The sequence below is a fragment of the Saccostrea echinata genome, unplaced genomic scaffold (assembly GCF_033153115.1).
Source record: "Saccostrea echinata isolate AGI-Se365-2 ecotype Australia unplaced genomic scaffold, CSIRO_AGI_Sech_v1 ptg000001l, whole genome shotgun sequence".
NCBI classification, from domain to species: domain Eukaryota; kingdom Metazoa; phylum Mollusca; class Bivalvia; order Ostreida; family Ostreidae; genus Saccostrea; species Saccostrea echinata.
In genome coordinates this window covers 49617636-49639456 of record NW_026889750.1, presented here as the reverse complement: position 1 = coordinate 49639456, position 21821 = coordinate 49617636, and the positions used below count along the sequence as shown (strand labels likewise).

The window sequence follows — 21821 nt, the reverse complement described above, 5'->3', positions numbered from 1 at the left end:
TACGACCCTTGATTTTCCGGCAGATTCTAATTACGTTAATTTTGTTTGAGTAGAGAATATTTCTGTTTCTCAAACTGCTTACATAAACTTTATACCTTATTTCTTAATGACATATTGGGTAAATTTGAATGAAAAAGCACACATTTTGCAGCCGTACTGTCGCTTTAAAGCAATGAATGAATTTTGTTTGTGATTAAATCAAAATTAAGTTGTAATTTATAAAATATAGTCTACATTTGCAAAAAAAAAAAAATAAAGAATTCATTAATTTACAGGATGAAAATATTAATGCAAGTACATGTTTATAGTCAGTACATAAAACTCAGAACGGTTGTATTAAAAATATATATATCGACGTAAAATGAAATAACATCGTAAGAGTTGATTTGATTCAATTTAATTACGCATGTAAAACAATATATTTAATTTAAAATGCTATCTTAACTATAATACACAAATGTATGTATAAAAGTCGAGCCCCCCCCCCCCCCCCCAGCACTCCATAAAATGGAGTAGATTTTCAACAGTTCCTTCCACTACGCATATCAGAAGTTTTAGTATATCCATGGACTAACAGAGTTCTACAACATCCCAGGTACAAATTGGACCGTAAGAGATGACACTCCTTTCGCACTCTTGAAACCTAAGAATTAAATTCTCTTTCCGTGCTGCGTCAAGAACTAAGGTGTTTAACACGGGTAGTGACAGTTCCTTTGCTAAGTCCTCAGCATTGAAAGTAAAAGTCATGGGTCTCTTGGATATTATCTTAAAGAAGGAGGTCCTGTCCCACGGTAGGTGTTGGTCAATACTGAAACCATGCATAAATCAAAATTGTGACACTTCACCTTAAGTGGATGATCTCTTTATCTGGGTGAAAAATTCTAAAATGACGTAAAGCAACATTCAATTATCAATCACGTGACATTTAGGAACCCCTTTCCTCCTTGGCCTTTTATTTTCGAAGACAGAACTACTGTTCTCATAACTTATATTGATGCTACCAAAGAAGTGTGATGAATAGATTGAGTCCTCTCAACACCCAGTTAACAAAATACATGGATCCTATATCACTCATACGGAAAAGTGTCCTTCTAAAAGGTCGAGGCGAGAATTTCCATTATGAAACCATCCCATCAGTAATTCTCTATCTATAAAAGTTACATGTGTACCCATAGAAAAATTAAGTTTATAACACAAATAGCAAATGCATCTTCCCGCTACAACAAAAATAGCTTTTATCATTTCTAGAACTAATAACAAATATGCAGTACTCCTAAGGAAATACAAATACAAAGAAGTAGCATAGATAAACTAAACTATCCTTATAAATAATATAATTATAATAAGTAACTTATATTCATGCCTTATAGTCTATAAAAAATTTCTTTATTTCTAGCAGATAGTTCAATGAGACTTGTCTTCACGTAATTTTATAACAACCAGTCATTTCAGTCCTTTGATTTTAGATTTTTTAAGTAAAAAGTTTACCTTTTTTGAGTAAACATGCATGGCTTATATAAATTCTTAGTAAATCAATAGAAACATGTACTCTAAGTGGAAGTTTATAATAAGAAATAATCTACAGAAGCTGATATCCTTCATTGTAAGTAGTTAGCTTTTCCTGCAAATATCGTAAAAATGAAGCGAAAAGTTTTTATTTACATGTCATAACCACCTTTAACCAAGTTGATAATTTGGTAATCACTTTTTATGTTCATAAGAAGTTTACATGCAAATTTTGGTGTTGGTTAAAGGTGGTTATGACATGTGTAGGAGTTACCTAACACACCAACCCTCTTGAGTTTTCCCATTACCCTAATGCTAATACGGACCGATAGTACCTTACTTTGTGACCCTATATCATAACAAATACTTTTGTATCAATAACCAATCAACATTTATCATTAAATTGGAACATTAGCCTACTGACTCATGCAGTTTTTAAGGGAAAAAATACTATTTGAAAATTTGAAGTCATTGTAGGCCACAAAACGGCCTTATAGAGAATGATCCTTTATTAATAAATTACCAATTTACCATGATTTAACTATGCTACTACAGAAAGTAAGGGGGTAGGGGCAGCCAACCTTACAATGATCATTTTTAATAGTAAAAGCATGGTTATGCTTGGAAAAAAAGAGGGGGACCTGCAGGCCCCAAATTTACACAGACAGACAAGAACAGACAGTACTCTACAGTTGTCACCTGAATTATCAAAATGGGAGGAGAAATCTGACACTTTAACTGTAAATATATATATATATATATATATATATATATATATATATATATATATATATATATATATATATATATATATATATATAAAATTAGAAGTTCTACAAGTTGCTGGAGTTCCAGCTTGCACCTTACTTGACTTGGAATGCATTATTAGTTCCTCTGTGGTCTAAATCATGGCATAAACAACCAACAAGTAGGGCTAGCACCTCCAGTGAATCAAATTTCTTTATCATTCCTCCAGTCTAAGAAAAAATATAAAATGCATATTTTATGCTGTTAGATATGCTACTATCTGATATATCCAAATATCTTTAAGGCTAAATAAACCAAAAATAAAATTATGGTTCCTGGGCCTGCTGCAAAGAAATTTTTCCCCCGTATTATCAATAAAATGAAAAGTTGGTAATGCAAAGATCAATCTAGGAAAAATAATTCTGCCCTCATTTTTTCATAGTTTTGGACTCAATTTTTGTTTCTGGTAGCCATTTTGCATAAGCGTGAACAATGATATGGACACTTTGTCATTAAAAAAATGGGAAAAATGCATCTATTAGGAAAAGAACTGCGAACGATAGTATTGTTCTCCCGCCTACCTCCAAGTCAATTTTCAAAAGTTAAGATATTCGAATGATTTTTAATATTTATATTGATATTTATATGGATTTTCATAAAACATTACTTCTTTAGGAAAACAACGAGAGATAACTCTAAAATTTTGGTAAAACTCGTGTTTTTCACTATAGAAATCAACAGAAAACGGAAAATATTTTTAAAACATCTTTCCCCCCCGTGAAACAAAAATTCCTTTTTACGGGTAATATGTACTGTCATTTCACAAATTCATACCAAAGCTTTTTGTGTTTCACGGGGGGGGGGGGGGGGGGGGAACATATGTTTATATACAAAAAACGACAAAAATGCTTATTTTTCTAGCAATTTCCAAGTGCTTTACAACTGAAACATTATATTTTACTAATATATATGCTTAATTTTCTATGCATAAAACATAAGAAAAGATTTAAGAAACATTTATTCATATCCAGGACTATTTCAGAATGTGGTGATGCTTTATAGCCCGATTTCAGTGGAAAATATCGTCTACCCCCCTTATTTAAAGAGCTGGAATTAGGGATATTTTACTATTTAGCACTGGAATTAAATAATTAATCAATTACCATTGAACTGTTCTTTGTATTAAACAAAGATTTTATGGCCAAATTGTCATCAATATTGAATTAAATGGTTGTAAAATGTAGGCGGGAATCGGGAGTTACCATGCGTAGTTCTTTAAATGACGTTAAATATATTTACATGTACATAATGATACCAGTATAATTATGAAGAAAGAATTTTCTTTATCAATTTTATAAAAGATTCTGGAATTAAAAAATGCCTCCTGCATATAATTTATCATGGATAAAAAGAAAAAAAACCTCCTACCCTAGCTCACCTGTTTTAAAGAAAATTAGACTGAGAACTGTAATTTCAATTTTATCTGGCCTAAATTCTGTCAAATTAATGTCTGTTTACTTACATATAATATAGTAAACATTGTCTGAGTAACATTGAAAGCATGTCGCCAATTATGATATGTCACTGGTCTGTAATTTTTCTTCACACTTAATGTCCAACGACACATCACCTAAAAGAAAAAAAATCCCATGACTTTTCTCATCATGCAGTTGTCAGAGCAAAAATTAAACATTCTATTTTGCAATATATAAAAAGAATCCCGATTCATTATCCTAACATACTTCTAGAGGAATCTTGAATTCTGACAAGAGATTGGCCTCCGTAAACATCGTGATGGTGCATTTGGCAGTCTCTAGTTCATCCAGAGGAATGTCATTGAACTCAAATGTATACAGACCAATGTCCTTACCAGAGGGAAGCTGGCTAACCTAGGATTTAACAAAGAAGTATATACCATAAATGTCATAAAAAATAACATTACCATACCTCTGTTGTTTTTTCTTTGACATCCTGGCTTACAATTGGTTGAAGTCTAGCTGTCACATAAAGGGAGTATATTACTTATACACAGTCATTAGAAAATTATGGAGTTACAAGTCTTTTGTAACATTTAGAGCAATCCAAGTTCCTTTTTAATTGTCAATGGACAGGAGGTTTGCTGAGTGACTGTTGATAATTAAAAGGTGAACTAACATCAGTAACATGCACAAATTATGGAACCTTTTTCTCTCTTTACTAAAATTGTTAAAAACTGTCTGTACATTATAACTGCATGGAAAACTCACAAAACAATATAACGATTGAAGCACAATGTGACTTTGTAATAGGCACTGCATGGGCATGAAGAAACAATAAAGCTGGTAGAAAATTTTTTACAAAACATGGACACCTGGCGACCGTTTCACTAACAAATCGTAGATCGTAAACGTACGATTATGTTTACGATTATTTTACGTGAACGTATACGAGCGTTTCACAAAACATTTCGTAGACGTATCACTTACGATAAGCGAGTTACGACCAACTTATTGGAACTCTTCTGACTGAGGAGGTGTATTTGTTGAAGAGAAAGAAAGAAAAAAAGAACGAAAGAAAGGAAAAGATCATAACAAAAAAAAATCACCATGAATTTTTCTCAGTCTTCAAAAAGAAATAAAAGGACAATTAATTAATGGAAAATCGTTTACTAAAAAAAAAAGTATATATCTATATTTATAATATATATTAAATGAAAGTTCCTTTTTCACCGGGATCAAATTATACATATCAATTATCTAAATTTATTCTTGCATTTTATGTCTTATAATTAACAAGTATAGCCCACGATGGTATATAACGTTTCATTTTACTTCAAGCTAAAATTGCAAATTTATGACACACTCGTACATGTATATCTAAACATTTGAAAACAAAGTTTTCCGAATGTTTAGAACTTTAGACGATCCTCTGCCTTGTTTCCTGTTTCTGTTCAAAAACTAATCATTTTTAAACTTGGTATGTTTATTTATTTAATTCTACTTTCATTATTGAATTTTTTAAATGATATTGTTTTTTTGTTTTTTTTAATATTGTCGATACTCCCCATATGCAGGTTTGTCAAAGTATTTTAAAAAATGAATTACTTTTATCATGGACGTATATACTTAGTATATAGATCCCTGCCTATATTAATATGTATTATTTCGATAGTTTTTCTGCTTCAACCACTTCTCAGAGAGCAACTGCCTTACTCACTATATTCTTTGGACTGTATATTCATACACAAATCTCTACGTAAAGGTGTTATCAAACTATCTATCGCTCAATATCGCGCGATATCCCGTGCAAATCTTTGCACTCGGAATACATGATATACCCTGAGGCAAAATAAATTATTTTCACAATTTCCAAGTTATGAACAAAATTAAAAATTCAAATCTGTAAATTGACGCAACACTGAGTCTAGAGCAGGCCCTCATCCAACAACCGGCCATCGGCGTCTTTTGTATATACCAGGGTTGTCAAATCGTGGACAAAGCGTTTTTATCGAAAATTAATGAGCGCACTAAGCTGAATTTTTCTGCAAATGTTTGTAATATGTCATATTTATGTGCATTGTATTTTTCTAATAAAATAAAGAAAAAATAAAGATGCCATTATGATTGAATGTGCACAGGGTTTCATTATAGAATACACGAGTATTATTTTGAAATAAAAATTGTGAATAGATAAGCTCAAAAAAGAAATATTAAACTTTTAACAATTTTTTCTTTGCAAGTATGTTTTAGCGTGTATTTAAGATCGGACTCAATCTTCACAATTTACTTGCAAGGAAAGCAGACAGTAGAAAACTAAAAGTGACAATCTTTTGGAATCTTGCTTATATTTCTGTTTTGTGTTGCTTTTTTTCATGAAATTACTTGCACGTAAGTATCTAAAGAGTGCCCCTGACTACTCGTAGACTTACGATCAACTTTAATCGTAACTCGCAAATCGTAACTCTTAGTGAAACGAACTTACGTGCTACGTTCACATTTACATCTACGTTTACGAGCTACGATCTGTTAGTGAAACGGTCGCCTGAATATAATTATGTCATAGGTGGGGTAAATTCATTAAATAGTTATGTAATGTGTAGGTGATGATACCTGGTTAGTACATTTCAAACCTAGCTGGCTCAGCTTTGCCTCACTATGTAGAAAATTTACTGACCATGAGGTATTATCCCATACCCATTCACTACAAAATTATGTAACTTATAATATCTTGTGATCAGAAAAAAATTTGTGGCAAATTCTGACAAAGTTGTAACTTGAACATTTCATCAATTACAACACATCTACTTTAAACTTCATGAAGAATCCTGACAACTGCTGGGTGAAGTCAATCAAACCAATTGAATCTGAAGAAAAAACTGGTTTGACAATTTATGAGTATGATATTAAGTCAATAAGACACATCTTACCACTAGCTTGTCTGTTTCTTCCTGTTGAGCGGTGGCATGATAGGATAAAACTTCTAAAGCCACCGACTGCTTGGCCATCAACCGACAGGCATTCTCATACATTTGGCAATTATGAATACCAAGTCCCGTAAAAATAGAAAAAGCCTGAAAAATAAATAAAAGTTGTTCTAGAATAACTTCTTATTAGAAATTGTGTTGCATTTAATTTCATATGTGGTAATTAAATAACTCAGTTGTTGCTGGATTTGATTTGCAATAACTTTAAGAGGATAAAAACAACAGCAATAATTACTTGAAACTTTTGGAAATGATAATTATTTCAAGGTATATTTTATGTGTCACATTATATATAATGTTATCATAAGAATTTACTATCAAATTAATGCTGATCCCTTTGTGAAATATTTACCTCAATTATATTTGCATCATTCTCATTGAATGGAACACCATTTAATTTGTTGACTAGTTGGGTAACACCGATGATTTTCTTTTCATTGTTAAAAATTGGCATACACAGCATATTTTTGGTTTTAAATCCTTCATCCTCAAATTCCTTTAAGTCAAATATGTAATATTAATTTTTTTATATCAGATAAAAAAAAAAAAGGTGTACATACATGCACTAAGTTAGCCAGATTTCAGGGAATTAGAACAATTCAGCAAAAAAAAATTGAAATATAATTTTTGAAGATTGTATCATTCTGAACAATACAAAACTTAGACTTAAAAGTTTTATCAAAAGCTTCATACAATCATATACAAAAAGCTAAATATGGGGGAAAAAAATTTATGCCATTTCAACGAGATGGTTGTAAAAAATTTTACCACTCCTTTGCCGAACAATTTGTCTATTTCAATTTCAGAAATATTGAGTGGTGTTCCCTTCAGCACCACATGTCGAGCTATCTCGGCATTCCTTGACTTCGCCACTTCTGCAGCACTGAAAGAAAAACAGATAACTTATGTTAGATAATTCTGTTAAAAAAGTCTACCAGTCAGGATTCTAAACCAAAAGTCCAACCAGTAGTCTCTACAACTTAAACTGGTCTGGATTAAGACATGACTGGAAGGGAGATAATATGCAGCTTTCAGCTTGACACTTCTTTTTTGGCCTCTGAATGCTCTCGGCTGAGATTTGGCTCACCTGAAAGGCATCAGTCCAAATATCCAGCCGAGCCAAATCTCAGCTGAGATTATTTTCTAGCCTGATAAAGAAAGATTAAAAAATAAAATTAGAAGATAATGTTTAGTGATCATTCTTAAAAGTCCATTTAAACAATACAAATTATGAGCAGAGGGAACATGGGCATCTAAGTGGGATCAGGTGCCATGGAGGAGTAAACATTCCCCGTCAAACAGCCAGTCACACCTGCCTTGTCATGAGCAGGTAAACAGAATAATACACAGACAATTCAGTGTTAAAATAACAACCTAACAATGTCTATGAAAAACGTCAGTCAACATTACACATAGACAGATTGTATTTGCAAACAATGTCATAGTATGGATCATAGAATTTGCGAAAATGCAAAATAGCAATATACCCTTGTCACCTGCATATGGGGTTTTTGTCTCCCAGTTGATTCGATATTCAAGAGCATGCTATAGGTATGAACAATTTCTAAATTGAGGTAAGCTATTGGCAAACAAGTTGATGAAACAAAATATACAGTCTTGTTTGAAGTCATTATTTTGCAAGTTTTATGGTTGATACAATGACCTTGTTCCCAATCATGACAAGGAGCACATGGCGGGTGTGACTGGTCAGCAGGGGATGCTCACTCCTCCATGGCACCTGATCTCACCTCTGATATTTTTGGAGGTCATGTTTGCTTTGCTTCCAATTTGTATTGTTTTAATGAACTTTGAGCTTGAATACTGTTCGTTACCTCCATATTTCATGTGGACTTTAGATGAGATTGTTGATATCCTTATATTTACATTGGCAAATGTCTTTCCTTATATGACGATACAAATTAAATTGACATTCAATTTTCAATGACATGCAGTTGATTATGTGATCAAACTTTCTTGTGTATAGAAAGTAAACTGTGCGAGCCATTTGGATAGTTTCGACTGAAAGTCACATGACATTGTAGGTATGTTATGTTGCATTTTCATAACGAAGTCTAAATAGAGCGTATTTTTCTTTGTAACACGAATGAAAGTATAGAATATAAACATAAGAAATAAAATATCATTTTTAAGAGTTTCATTGGGATATGACATGAAGTTGGTACGTGATCAAATCTACTATAATGACCTTTGGGCATTATAGGATTTGATCATGTGACCAACTTCATGTCATATCCCAATGAAACTCTAAAAATGATATCTTATTTCTTAAGTATCATCAACCTATTTGTCAACAGTCTGCCTTGTTTTAAAAAAAATTGTTCATACGTAGAACATGCTCTTGTGTACAAATTCAACTGGAAGACATAAACTTCAAAAGCAGGTGATAATGGTATATTGCTACATACTTAGGTGAAGTTAATGATAGTAGAGTTGGAGTCATCAAGTTAATCATAGAGTAGTCAGTTTGTCATCAATGCCACAGCAAGAGACTTGAATCTTTTCATGTTGAAAGTTTTTTTTCTTAATAAACTCTGCTTCATATGAATATAAAAACAAGATTTCCTTTTTAAAGGAAAAAAGAAAAAAAGAATGAAAATGTTTCAAAGATATTGCTACTAACATATGCATGTTCAGGTATAACTCAATAATTATAAGAGGTTGATTGCATTGAATGAACTGTATCAGGTCTCTTCAAAACATCCAATATATATATATATATATATATATATATATATATATATATATATATATATATATATATATATATATATATATATATATATATACACCCTATCCATTAATCACAACTGAAACAGGGGTCAAAAAGTCACGATGTGCTAGCTTCCTCCTTAATGGAAGAACATGATACATAATAATCTGGGCACTCTAAATCCTTTCTATGTATGTGATTCAGCATCTTATTTAAAACATTTCATTGTAATACTGTTATTGCAATTTCATTATAGAGTATGGCTGCTTGAATTGCCAGGGTAACCAGGGAGTTATTTAATCAGGTAATGGCACAGAATTATCACAAGAGAAATGACACATAATCCTTGTCAGGATTGGAATAAACAGCATCATTTAACAAACTTCTGATATTTCTAAGGAGTAATATAAGACCATGATCACACAATATTGACCTTTTTCCTGGTGATTACTAGTAAGACCTTACCTAGGAATTCTGATATTGCCTCCGTCTTTTGCATATAAATCAAATGCCATGGAAAATAAAACATCCTGAAAAGAGGAAAGCATTATAGTTGGATTTTCTTAGAAAGAAAATGAGCAACAATTAAATAATGTATGCTCTGAGAAATCCTACAGGTTAAAGTGAGGACCAGAAATACAAAGTTCTTAAAGTGACAATCTCCAATATTATACTGATAATGAAGCATATACACGTATTTGCATGTTAAAATCATATATTAATATTAAATACCCCATCCCCTGCCCCAAGCAAAAAAAAAAGTATGGTGAATAAATATTTTTGAGGTTAGAATTACAACTGTGCTGTGTAGACTATCATTTCATGCAAAATAATTCTATAAACCTGCAGAGTAAAACTGACATGCTCTAACTTCATTCTTTTTTCAAATTGACTTTCATTTATTTGAGAAATAGCTGAAATACATGTACATATTTCAAGTAAATTTAATGCTTTTAGATTCATACTGGTTAATATTCTTTATAAAAAAATTAAAGTGGGGCCTATGTCTGAAATTTTATTTCTTTAAAAACTTTATCATTCTTTTCATTGTCACTTATTTATAAATTTTAGGTTTTAAAAACAGATTGTTCAGGTTTAAAATGCTAAAATAGTTAGCTACTGATTTTTGACAGCATCAATTTTACAAAAAATGCATTGAAAATGTGCCAAAATACCAAAACAATTTCAAATCAATATTATTACAATTATGAGATTTATATCTTTAAATTATAGCAAATTTTAAATTACTTAAGGAATGAATTTAATAGCCACCCAATTTATACGGTATAAAGTGGGTTGGGGCAGTTTACGCTTTATAAACCGCGAAGCGGTTTATAAAAAAAGTGTAAACTGTTCCAACCCACTTTATACCGTATAAATTGGGTAGCTATTAATTTCATTCATTACAATTTAATTTCCATTCATTTAGTGTACGAAAAAAGATGACTGACTTTAAAAAATGACTTCATTGTGACGTAGGCAACCCAATTTATACGATATAAAGTAAATTTTTTATCCAATCAAATGGCACGTTACAATCAGAATTAAATTATTGGAACTTATACAGTACAAAAATATTATTCTTAAGCACAAAAAAAGTATCACTCCATTTTCCTTGTCATGAATTATAAAGATTGAATTATAAAAAATTTAGCCTTTATGTGAAACTTATGTAAGTAACATATTATGAAGAAATAACCTTCATCTTTTGGTAAAGCAGAAAGGTAAATTCAGTAAGGTACACTGTATGCAAATAAGTTTTTAAGGTATATATCACCTCTGATAAGGCCAGATTTGTACTGAAACTGTACCTTCTTTGACATTCTGGCCAAACTTTTTTTTAAAAGCTGATGCCAGTGATAAGATATCTTAATCAACAATAGACATTATAACAAATTCTAAATCATATAGAACTGTTATCAACAAAATACTGTGATACATGCAAATAATATTTTTCATATTTTGATTCTTTATTTCTGCATAACAAACTTAGAGAGTGGTAGGTATATAAAATGTTTCTGGAGTAAATTCCTTTGAGGAAAAAAATAACCTAGCGAATGATAGTGATTGGGACTAAATGTAATTTTATGAATATAGTTTTCTAAAGTATATAGAAATAATATTAAGTTTTACCTAAATAATTAATTTGCTTGAATTTGAAAAAAATTAAATTCTGTGAAACTTAAGACCTATTAGTTTCAAAAATGTCCTTTCATTTGAGGCATGTTCTTTGCAGTTACACAAGCATGATACTATAGTACTCGATTTGGAGATGTCTTCATATAAGTTCTCAACTCTGTATAGTTTGAAATAAACATTTTATGAATTCTGCTTTTTTTTTTTTTAACTTATGCGACTCAGGCCCCAGGATCATAGAGCAGTCTTAGACTTAAGTCAGAATTTGTACATATTGCCTCAAAAATTTATTGTAGAAAAACTCATAGAATATGAAATTTTTTAAAAATCTATTTCCTTTCCTTATTGCTAATTTTAATTTTCAGGTATCAGTTTATGATGAATATTCATTTTATAAATGACTGAAATCTTAAGTCTAAGACTGCATCATGATCCTCAAGGGCCTGGCCCCAGGCTCATGAAACATCTTAAGCTTAAGTCAAAATCTTTATGTTGTACTCAAATATTGACTAGTAGTCAAGCAGACCAAAACTGAAATAATTTTCAATATTGCTTTAAAAAGACTCGTTGTCTGCAAATTTAGAGAGTAATTCAATAATTAATGAACATTTTACAGGCGATTGAAAATTTGACCTAAGTCTAAGTTTGTTTTGTGATCCTTGGGCCTGGTGAGTGAGTGAACAACCTTAAGAGTAAGTAAGAACACTGAGTACAGACTATGCACATATTAAGATTCTCATCTGATTATACCTTGGTGGAGGTAGGTTTGGCCTTGACTGTAATGTTGTTGTCTTCATGCAGGAGGGGGTCCTGTGGACAAATACCAGACACACAACAATGAGGGTCCAACATGCAAACAGAATACACCCCTATCTTACGTCTAAAATACAGCGCAGCAGGTATGACAATAACTAACAAAGATTCTCAAACAACAACCACTCACAATTACCATTTACTATGTAGCAAAGTTATTCAAAAATTTATAAGTTTGTCTGGATAATTTATATATATTGGCCAATCACTAATTCCTTCAGCTGTAAACATAATATTTCAATGTTTTTACTATATAGAAGGATATTTTAGAATCTGTAAAACTAAAGAACTTTAAAAAATTATGCTTATATTCTTTAGTACTTCACATAACATGGTGGATTATTTTTACAATACAAGAGTGATGGAAACTTTCTTATATTTGCAAAATTTATACATGTATACACATTAAGTGTTTAATGAAAGCAATTAGCTATTCTATATTACAAATCTGATATTCTAAAGCTAATTTCTAGATGAGAGAATTAGTGTAAATGTTAAATTTATTAATATAGCAGAAAAAAATATTGTGAACAATCATGCTTCCAGTATAGAAGGTGAGTTATAAACAAGATATATGTGTTGTTACATTCAAACTTGGCTCTTAGGATCTATAATTTGAATTCATGTTAATTTATTGTTATCCAGTTAGGACAAGGAAAAAAAGTCTTAAAGATCCAGTGAAGAAATATGGAGATAAATGGAGCATCAATGAGAGTCAGATAAGCATCCCTATTACCTGATGCACGGCCAAAGCAAGTATCTTGTAAAAATGCTTCTTGAGAATCTTTGCGAACATGCCTGTCAACTTTTTCCCACCCTATAGTGGAAAGTAGGATTGCATGCAAATAGGGAACAAATCAACAGTGATCCAAAATTAGTTATAATTAGCAATGATACCAATTACTTTGTGCACAATATGCTAATGCTTATATAACCTATATTACTTTTTTTGTTTTGTTTTGAAGTAGTGACTTGCAATAGTAATTAGGATTTCATTCTCTGTACAATGTCAGCTCATTTGTTCTTCGAAAAGAAAATTACTCAAAACAGAGCTCAAATTCTAAAAATTTAAAATAAATCCCCCAAAATTAAAGGATTTCTATTCAGTTTACTTTACAATGTGTTAATCTGCCAATCCAGGAAAACTAAAAATGCTAGAAAAACTGTAAAAGCTCTCAAGTCTTTTGATATAATTTTGCAGGATTGAAAGCTAAAGAAAATTTTAATTATATCAATTTATATAATTGTTTTTCCCCAACTGTATAACATCTAGACTTCATTTCTTCCCCTTTTGGGGTTCAATATTAAAAATAATATACAAATAATACACTTGTGAAATTCTATATTGACTTCTGTTTATCATGGAATGAATCAATGTATATAGCACAAATGTAATGCTATCATGCCATATTTAAAATATAATAATAAGCTAATAAACACATGCAAAAGTTAATTAGTAGAATATAACAACAGAAAGGTTCAATGCAGATATATGTTAAAATATCTTTTACACAAAAATTATGTAAAAATAAGACCAAGGACATATCCACTGCAATCCTACAAACTTTTCAAGCTAAAAAGATATGCAGTTTTATAACCTGCACTTAGCTAGAGATGTAAAAATTTTAACTTCTTGTCATAATGTGCACTTGGTACATATAAAGCAGAAACAAGCAATGAGAATTGTGAAGAGTTGGTACCTTGCTGGTGGAGTCCTCTGTAAGGTACACTGTACACCGCTCACATTTCAACATGTCCTGGGAGTCCAGCATCACTTTCTGTATCAGTCGCTCCAGGCTTGTCTGCTCCTCAAACACCCCACGGGCAAGGTTAAGCAGTAGCTGCAAATACAGAAAATATTTTAATATGCAAGAGCTAGGTTCACTTCATAGCCCAGTAATTAATGTAGGCCTATAAATGAACTGAAACCTAATGTCCTATTTCAAACATTAAAACAAGAGATGTTAATGAAACACTTATGCCCCCCCCCCCCCCCCCCCAATAATTGGAATTTTTCAAAGTCCAAGGGGCATAACTCTGTCAAAAATTGCTCAATCGTACCCAAAACAAAAATTGACCTAGATATTCTTATGATAAATCTGTATACCAAATTCATTTCAGTATGTGCAACCTCTGCAAAGAAGATGAAAGGAAACTGTTGGTGGACCAACAGACAGACCAACCGACCAACAGACAGCAGCAAAGCAATATGCCCTCCCTTCTTCAAAGGGGGGCATAACAATATAGAGAATTTATGCTTTCATTGTCTACAAGGCCTAAAAAAATGTTTACAATTACAGGCTAATATGGAATAGGGTCGTTAGGCAGTATTTTGGTTTTATTTTTAATTAATTATTTTTAAAGTCATAACTTTGAAATACTTTTTAAAGACAGTTTGAAGCTCTTTTTCCTAGTCATAATTTTTTTTAACAATCTCCTTAAGTCCCATTAGCCGAAAAACTGTCCTTTCCACCTATAAACGGTTTCATTTAAAGGAAAAAATAAAGTCAATTTCCAGATTTTAAAAAAATATTTGGGTTGGCGCATAATATAAGGGTCAGTTGAGGAACTGTACACTTTTAAATTTTTTTTATTAGCCTAAGAAAGTTCCTTCTGAAAGTCCACTTGCTGGAAAACAGGCTTTGTGAAATTGCACAGTTCTTGAATTTTACAGAAAATCGGTGTAACTGGGTACATTCAAGAAAGTACATCACTTGATCCAAAATCTAAAACATTATCATAAACTTAATTAAGTATCAGTATCAGTTCTATCAATATACTGTATTTAAAGGGAAATTTTTGGCCCCATTTTATTTTCACCCCTTTAGGCCTTGTCACAATTGGGCAAAATTAAACGGGGCAAATTCAAAGAAAACAGCATTATCTCTTAAATAGAACTGTGTCTGGGCGAATTCAAAATGGGGCAAAGTTGTCTTGAGGGGTGAATGTGCAAAAATAAGGTGGGGTGAAAATAACCCTGTATACAGTATACTTATATTAATAAACTTATTTGATCAGGGTTTTTCTCTGTTTGTCAACCATTGCTTTGATCTCTCAATAATCTCCCAGAGGTTTCTACAGTCTCTTTGATCAAAGTTCTGACTCTACCAAAAACTGTCTTCCAATGATTGTAAAGGTAAGCAATCTCTCAAAGAAAAGGCCAAGGATCATATGAGGATGCAGAAAGATCGCTCTCTCTTGAATCTCCAAATGATTTCTCAGAAGAATGCAAAAACTTTTAAAAACATAAGGTAGAGAACTTAGAGAGATCTTTGGGAGACCTTTGAGACTGATGAGAAATCTGGGAGAAACTGTTAAGGCAATATCCTAATATTTTTGTACAAGTGCATTTAATGATCTCCCTAAACATTTACACAGAAATGGATTTTTAGGGGCTTTCAGAGATTGCTAAGAGATCAATAAAGGTCTCTCAATGATCTCCAAGTGTTAAAGAGTCTTTATCTTGAATGACAGATGCAATAAAACATTAAAACTTTGGCAATTACAAAATTAAGGCAGTTTCTGATGACAGGATTTACACTCACTTCATTGTAAGTGGAATTATATCACATCTAATTAAAATATATGACCATCACTTCAACAGCAAAATAAATAAATAAAAGATTTTTTTCTGTAAAAGGAACCAAATTGGCAAAGTTTATTTCATTACAAGTGTATTTTTCGTATTCAAAAAGTAAATAATTATCATTGTGCAGGTAGCCCACTTCACAAAAGTTTAAAATTAAACACAGAGTACTACTGTACTCTTAATTAGCAAACAATAAATTTCTCTGTTTATTACACAGTTGTAAGATACATTAGAAGCTTAAACAGTTTTAGTTTAAAGTTGAGTGAATGAGATGAAATGATTGTGAAATGTTAGAACTCTTTGATTAGATATCAAATGTTAGCACATGTATTTTAGATACAGTAAAGAAAGTGGCCTTAATATGATATGTAAATGACACTTTCAAATTTGACCTTGACAATATGTGAAGTTTAAATGTGAATAAAGGTATTTAAATCCCTGTAATAAAGCCCTTACTTCAGTCGAAACCTTTCTACACTGTTGTTTGCTCATGTCGAATGCTTGCTAATATATAAACATTTGCCTAATAAATGCACAGCAAAAGGCTTTAAATGTGTATTGTTAGATGAAAGCATGGATCGTTACCATTACATCAATACCAGCCCATAAACATACAAACATAACTCAATACACCCATCCAATCTCCAAGACTTTACAAGAACAACGGGTTTCGTTTGATTTTATATAAAAATACAACATTAGCACCTTAGTGTACGGTATTACATTGAACTAGGGACTACAATTTCCCTGTAAAAATATATCATATTGTTAATACATTCAGTAACAATAATAAATGAATGTACTTGACTAATGAAAAGATTCTTTAGTGCATGAGCTTTAATCATAAAGGAAACATGAATTTTAAATTCTCATATAAAAAACAGTTAAATGAGAAATCTTATACAGAGCACATTTATGAATTTAAGACCAAGATATTTAAGTGGACAATGGTATACAAGTGACATTATTGAAATTTAGATAAATTAATTGTAATACATAAAAATATGTATCATTAGTGCATATAAAGACAAACTTCATAAATTCTGCAATTGACTTTTTGTGCTTTTTTTTCTTATAGGCCAAATGAAAGATATAATTTTGATAAATTTTACAAACTTTAAAATCTTATAATTCAATAGGGAAAGAAAACTGAGTAAATTTATAATGCAATTTAGGGATGTGAGGAACTTTAGATATGGTATCTACAACAGGAACAGACCTAGAAATATATTTATACAATTGTGTAGCAATAGAATTCATAAAGGTTTAATGCAACACAAAATTGTGGTCGTTCTTCAGGTTTTATTTGTTAAAACAGTGTCAGATGTGGTCTTCCATGATATTTCACTCATAAATATTCATGAAATCTCTGTTTACCAACATGCTCTGGCCCGGGGATCATGAATGATCATAAATAAATTAAGCTTAAGGACGACAGACCTAATTCGAAATTTCTCGCCACTGCGCAGAAAACTGCGCATATGTCTTGAATCAAATTGACTTCATTAAGTATTGCAAAAGATAAAAATTATACATTTTTAATTCTTTTAAAGATATTCAAACATTCCCTCTAAATTCAAAAATATTGTAAACATTTCGATTTATATTTATTTGTTAATTTTATAAATAAATGATTTATTTGGCCAAGGTATTTTCATTGAAAATTTCCCCCAAAATGTGCCATACATCTGAGTTTGACATCCCTCCCCCCTGAAAAATCTAAGCCGATGACCCATTTATTTTTGGCATAATTTGCTGGTAAATTGTCTTGTTAACATTGTCCTTTAATATGAATAAAAATTCTATTGCAGAATGTTTTTCAATGCTCTCTCTTATACCCTACACTGGCAATTTCCCATTACTTCCTATAGTAATTATCGATTTCCATTGCCAACTTTTGAAACGCTCCCCATTAAAAATCTACATCGATGACCATATAGGTATGATTTTTTTTATTGATTTTAACCCTCCAAAAGTCACATTACCTCATATCAAAATTTGAATAAAAAATCTATTGCAGAAATGAATTAGTTCCGTCGTCGTTAAGTCAAAATCTTTATGTTATACGTGTATTAATATGTTGTTGAAGTCAAGCAGACCAAAATTAAAATATTTTTTAATACTGCTTCACACAAGTGTTGTTATCTGCAATTTAGAGATTGATTCAATAATTAATCAACATTTTACAACCAATTGAAAATTGGACTTAAGTCTATTTCATGATCCTGGAGCTTGATGTAATGCATGATATCATGACATATTTACATAATGAAAGTTTCCTTAAGCTTCATAAATTCATCTATTAACATAATTCATGCAAGCCTATTTTTAAGTTCAATCACATATATATTTTTATATATAATATTTTTGTGAGTTTACCTGATTTCTTTTGTACTCCTGCACAGACAACTCAAACAGCTGAGCATTTGTTATCCCAATCCCACAAAAAATGAGGTACTTCCTGAAAACCTACAAACCACATCAATAATTTACATCTCAAGTTTTGCTAAATGGAAGATGAATTCATAACATCTTAAATAAATTGAAGAATTATCACAATCTTCAATTGAATTTTTAATCATATTAAAACTTTTTTTAAGTTAAAATAATACAAGGTCATTACAATATTTACAGTATACGTCACAAGTAAAAGTCCAGTTTTATGTGGCTCCATTCTTTACTTAACTGTTTGAGTGGTGCATTTGCAGTGGCAGATTTAAGAGAGGTGGCAGGGGGTGGGGGGTGGGGGGGGCAAGCCCCCCTAAAATTATCAAAGTTAGTGTTAATCATAGTTTCGTTGAGAAAATTTTAAAAAGTCTACTCAGTAGACCTCATTTTTACCCTACAAAATCTCTAGAATCCCGGAGTTTCCTGGGCCCCCACCAGGGCTTCACTGTGGACCCACTGGGGGCCTCAAGGCAGCCCCCAGCCTACTTTTTGTGACCCTCCGCCTAACTTCGTGCTGGATTTGTATGGTAAACTGTTGATCATGTCAGTTGGGATAGAAGTATATATAATTGGAATAGAAGTATATTAATTAAGGTTTATTAACAAAAGGTTCTATTGTTCAATATTGAACAATAGGTTCAATGTGAGCAGAGGATCCAAGGTTAGTGTCACCTAGCTCATACAATTCTAATTTTTCTTTTTACTAATTAGCATTAACAACAAAAGGACACTAGTGCAATATTTATATCTTTTGTTAACCTAGACATCTTCATCTTGATTTACGTGATTTACTGTCTTTCATTACTTTTATCTTCATCTTCTATTGTGTGATTTATACAGATTCTTATGAAAACTTATGTACATCTTCATGTTGTATTGTGTGTTACATATCCATCATTACTCACATCTTCATCTTGTTTTGTAAACTCATGGTTCCCTGTAACTTTGTTGATAATCTGTGCCACGCCTATAACTTCCCCCTCATAATTCAGTATAGGCATACATAGAATACTGTGTGTCCGATAGCCGGTCTTCTGATCCACATCCTTGTTGAACCTTGGATCCTGAAAAATAAAGAATAAAATCAATAGTACTGGTACCTACATGTTACATATCTATTTTATTCATTGAAAATAATTACGTAATTTAAAAATCACTTCCCTCTCATTTGTTTTATTTTACAATTAGTGTAACAGTTATACTGGACTACTAGCTCTGTTTGATAAAAAAGACTTAAGAAAAGCTAGATAACCTCATATGCATCCTTGATGTTAACAGTTTCTTTACTCTGTGCCACAAATCCTGCGATTCCCTTCCCAAATGGGACAATGATCTCTGTCTCCTCTGTGTGTAAGCTCTCATTAATGGTGGACACTTCTGTCACATCAAATAATTTTGACACTAAATATCGATTCTCTTTAGATCCTCGCACTAAAAATAGGCTCCCACGATCACTTCGAGTTAAAATACTCACATTTTTTAGAATTTTATGACACAATACATTTACATCCAATTCTGTAGCAATATCCCTAATAAGTTCCATAAACACCTCATCCTCAGACATACTAAGTAACTGATTCCTGTCTTTGGATGTCTTTTTAATCCTCTCCAAGTTGCCTTCCACATATTTTTTGAATATGGATGTTGTAATTGAATTCCCTCTTCCACTGGTGAAGTTAGGGAGTCTTTTAATTTTGACCTCGGGAGAGGAAGGCTCAGAATGGCTACCATCCCTGTGTGTAATGTCTGGAGCACCGTGCTTACTTAAGTAAGTCTTGAGAAATTCTGGGTTCTTGATCAGATATTGCTCAACATCTGATGGATTCAAGTTTTCTGTCATGGTGAAATTAAGGTTTTTTAGCCATCATGTCTGAAATAATGAATTTTTCAAATATTAAAATACATTTAAATCAAGGCACAGCTTAAGGTGTACATACTTCTAAATCATTTTCAAAATAAAAGACAAAAAAAAAAAAATTGAATTGAAAATGAAAAAAAAAAAATTTATATCTGCATTTCATTTCTCTTTGAATAAATGATAAATATGGTCAGATATCATCTTGTTCTTAATTCACATAGCAATACACTGTTTGTCAATAATACAGTTTCCAAAATAAATTAAGTGATAAAATATTTAATATTAAAATTGCTAATATTACATGGATTAGATTCCCTGTTTATTTTAACTATTTCTTAATGTACGTGGCACACTAAAAGTAATTCACAAATAAATTGAAATTGTGAACTACAAATAATACACATATATGTCTTTTATAAGATTGTTAATTTCAGTATAGAAAAGTCTTTGTAGTCTCTAGACACATTTTTTTATTTACTACATGTATTGACTGGCAAAGAGAGTTTTTCCACAATATTATTGATTTTAATTCTGATCAGTAGATTGATTTATTGTGATGTAATGATTCTGTCGTAACTTCCAAAAATCATAACATCACAATTAAAAAAAAAACAACAACAGTATTTACACAATTATAAAAACCTGAAGATTCCCTATCACTATATAGTTAACATGCAGATAATGCATAGGATACAAATGTGTTGTTGGATATTAATGAATGTAATCTATGTTTTCGGGCAACAATAATTAATTGTTAGCCTCCCTGGGATGAAAATATTGCCCTCTTCTCAGCATCCGGCAATATTTTATCCCTTGGAGACTAACATATTACCCAATCAATACTGTCCTCAAGCCCAGTCAATATTTGTATAATATCTACTGTTCAAAAATTAAGTATTACAATTATAAATGCCACTTAGGATAGAAAGCATCTATACATTTCCTGCAACTCCTTGGATAAAAGTCATAGATCTGATCATGTAATGGCAGCTGATCCTCTTTCAGTTTTCATAATGTAATCAGCATTTTAAGCATTGAAATTCAGAATAATTTAAAGCATATTTTTTTTCTCAAAAATGCTGGAAATATGCCATTTTCTGAAAGCTTTACACCCTAGACCCCCAAAAGTAAAAATTAAAAAAAAATTCTTGATGAAGCCAGCATTTTAAACAATTGAAATTCAGATTTTCTTTTTCTGGACACTCCACTTTAACTGAAAATTTATATTCTGGGGACCCCCAGACCCCATCAGACTTCAAGGTGGCCTGAAATCCCCACTTGCATTTGCAGAAAAAAGCATTTCCTACCATGCTACAAATAAAAGTACACTTTTATTTTTCACAAAGAAAAAAAAAAGATTTAAAAAGAATTTATCTATAAGAGAGATCAATATCAGAAGGATACAATTTATAATGTAATCTGAAAAAAAAAGCAAAAAAACAATTATCTTGATTAACAACAGCTAGGCATACGAACACCTCATATTAACACGCAAAATCCAAACTTCTTGAGGGTGGGTATATCCTAATTC

At 31.4% G+C, this 21821-nt stretch overlaps 1 protein-coding gene across 6 annotated transcripts in view; it reads right to left on the bottom strand.

The window, feature by feature from the left end:
• Positions 1–21821, bottom strand: part of LOC133193907 (cGMP-specific 3',5'-cyclic phosphodiesterase-like) — a 52765-nt gene that overhangs the window by 10888 nt on the left and 20056 nt on the right. For 5 of the 6 annotated variants that reach the window (XM_061329830.1, XM_061329838.1, XM_061329823.1 and 2 more), the window contains exons 2-13: positions 19685–20302; positions 19338–19496; positions 18364–18453; positions 14096–14236; positions 12333–12392; positions 9912–9976; positions 7484–7598; positions 7068–7211; positions 6659–6802; positions 3996–4142; positions 3776–3883; positions 2374–2483 (exon numbers count right to left, since the gene is read on the bottom strand). In XM_061329830.1, the coding sequence (XP_061185814.1) occupies positions 2374–2483; positions 3776–3883; positions 3996–4142; positions 6659–6802; positions 7068–7211; positions 7484–7598; positions 9912–9976; positions 12333–12392; positions 14096–14236; positions 18364–18453; positions 19338–19496; positions 19685–20272 (1871 nt within the window). In that variant the 5' untranslated portion in view covers positions 20273–20302. The remainder of the gene's footprint in view (positions 1–2373; positions 2484–3775; positions 3884–3995; positions 4143–6658; positions 6803–7067; positions 7212–7483; positions 7599–9911; positions 9977–12332; positions 12393–14095; positions 14237–18363; positions 18454–19337; positions 19497–19684; positions 20303–21821) is intronic. The other variant, XM_061329845.1, reaches the window with a different exon arrangement.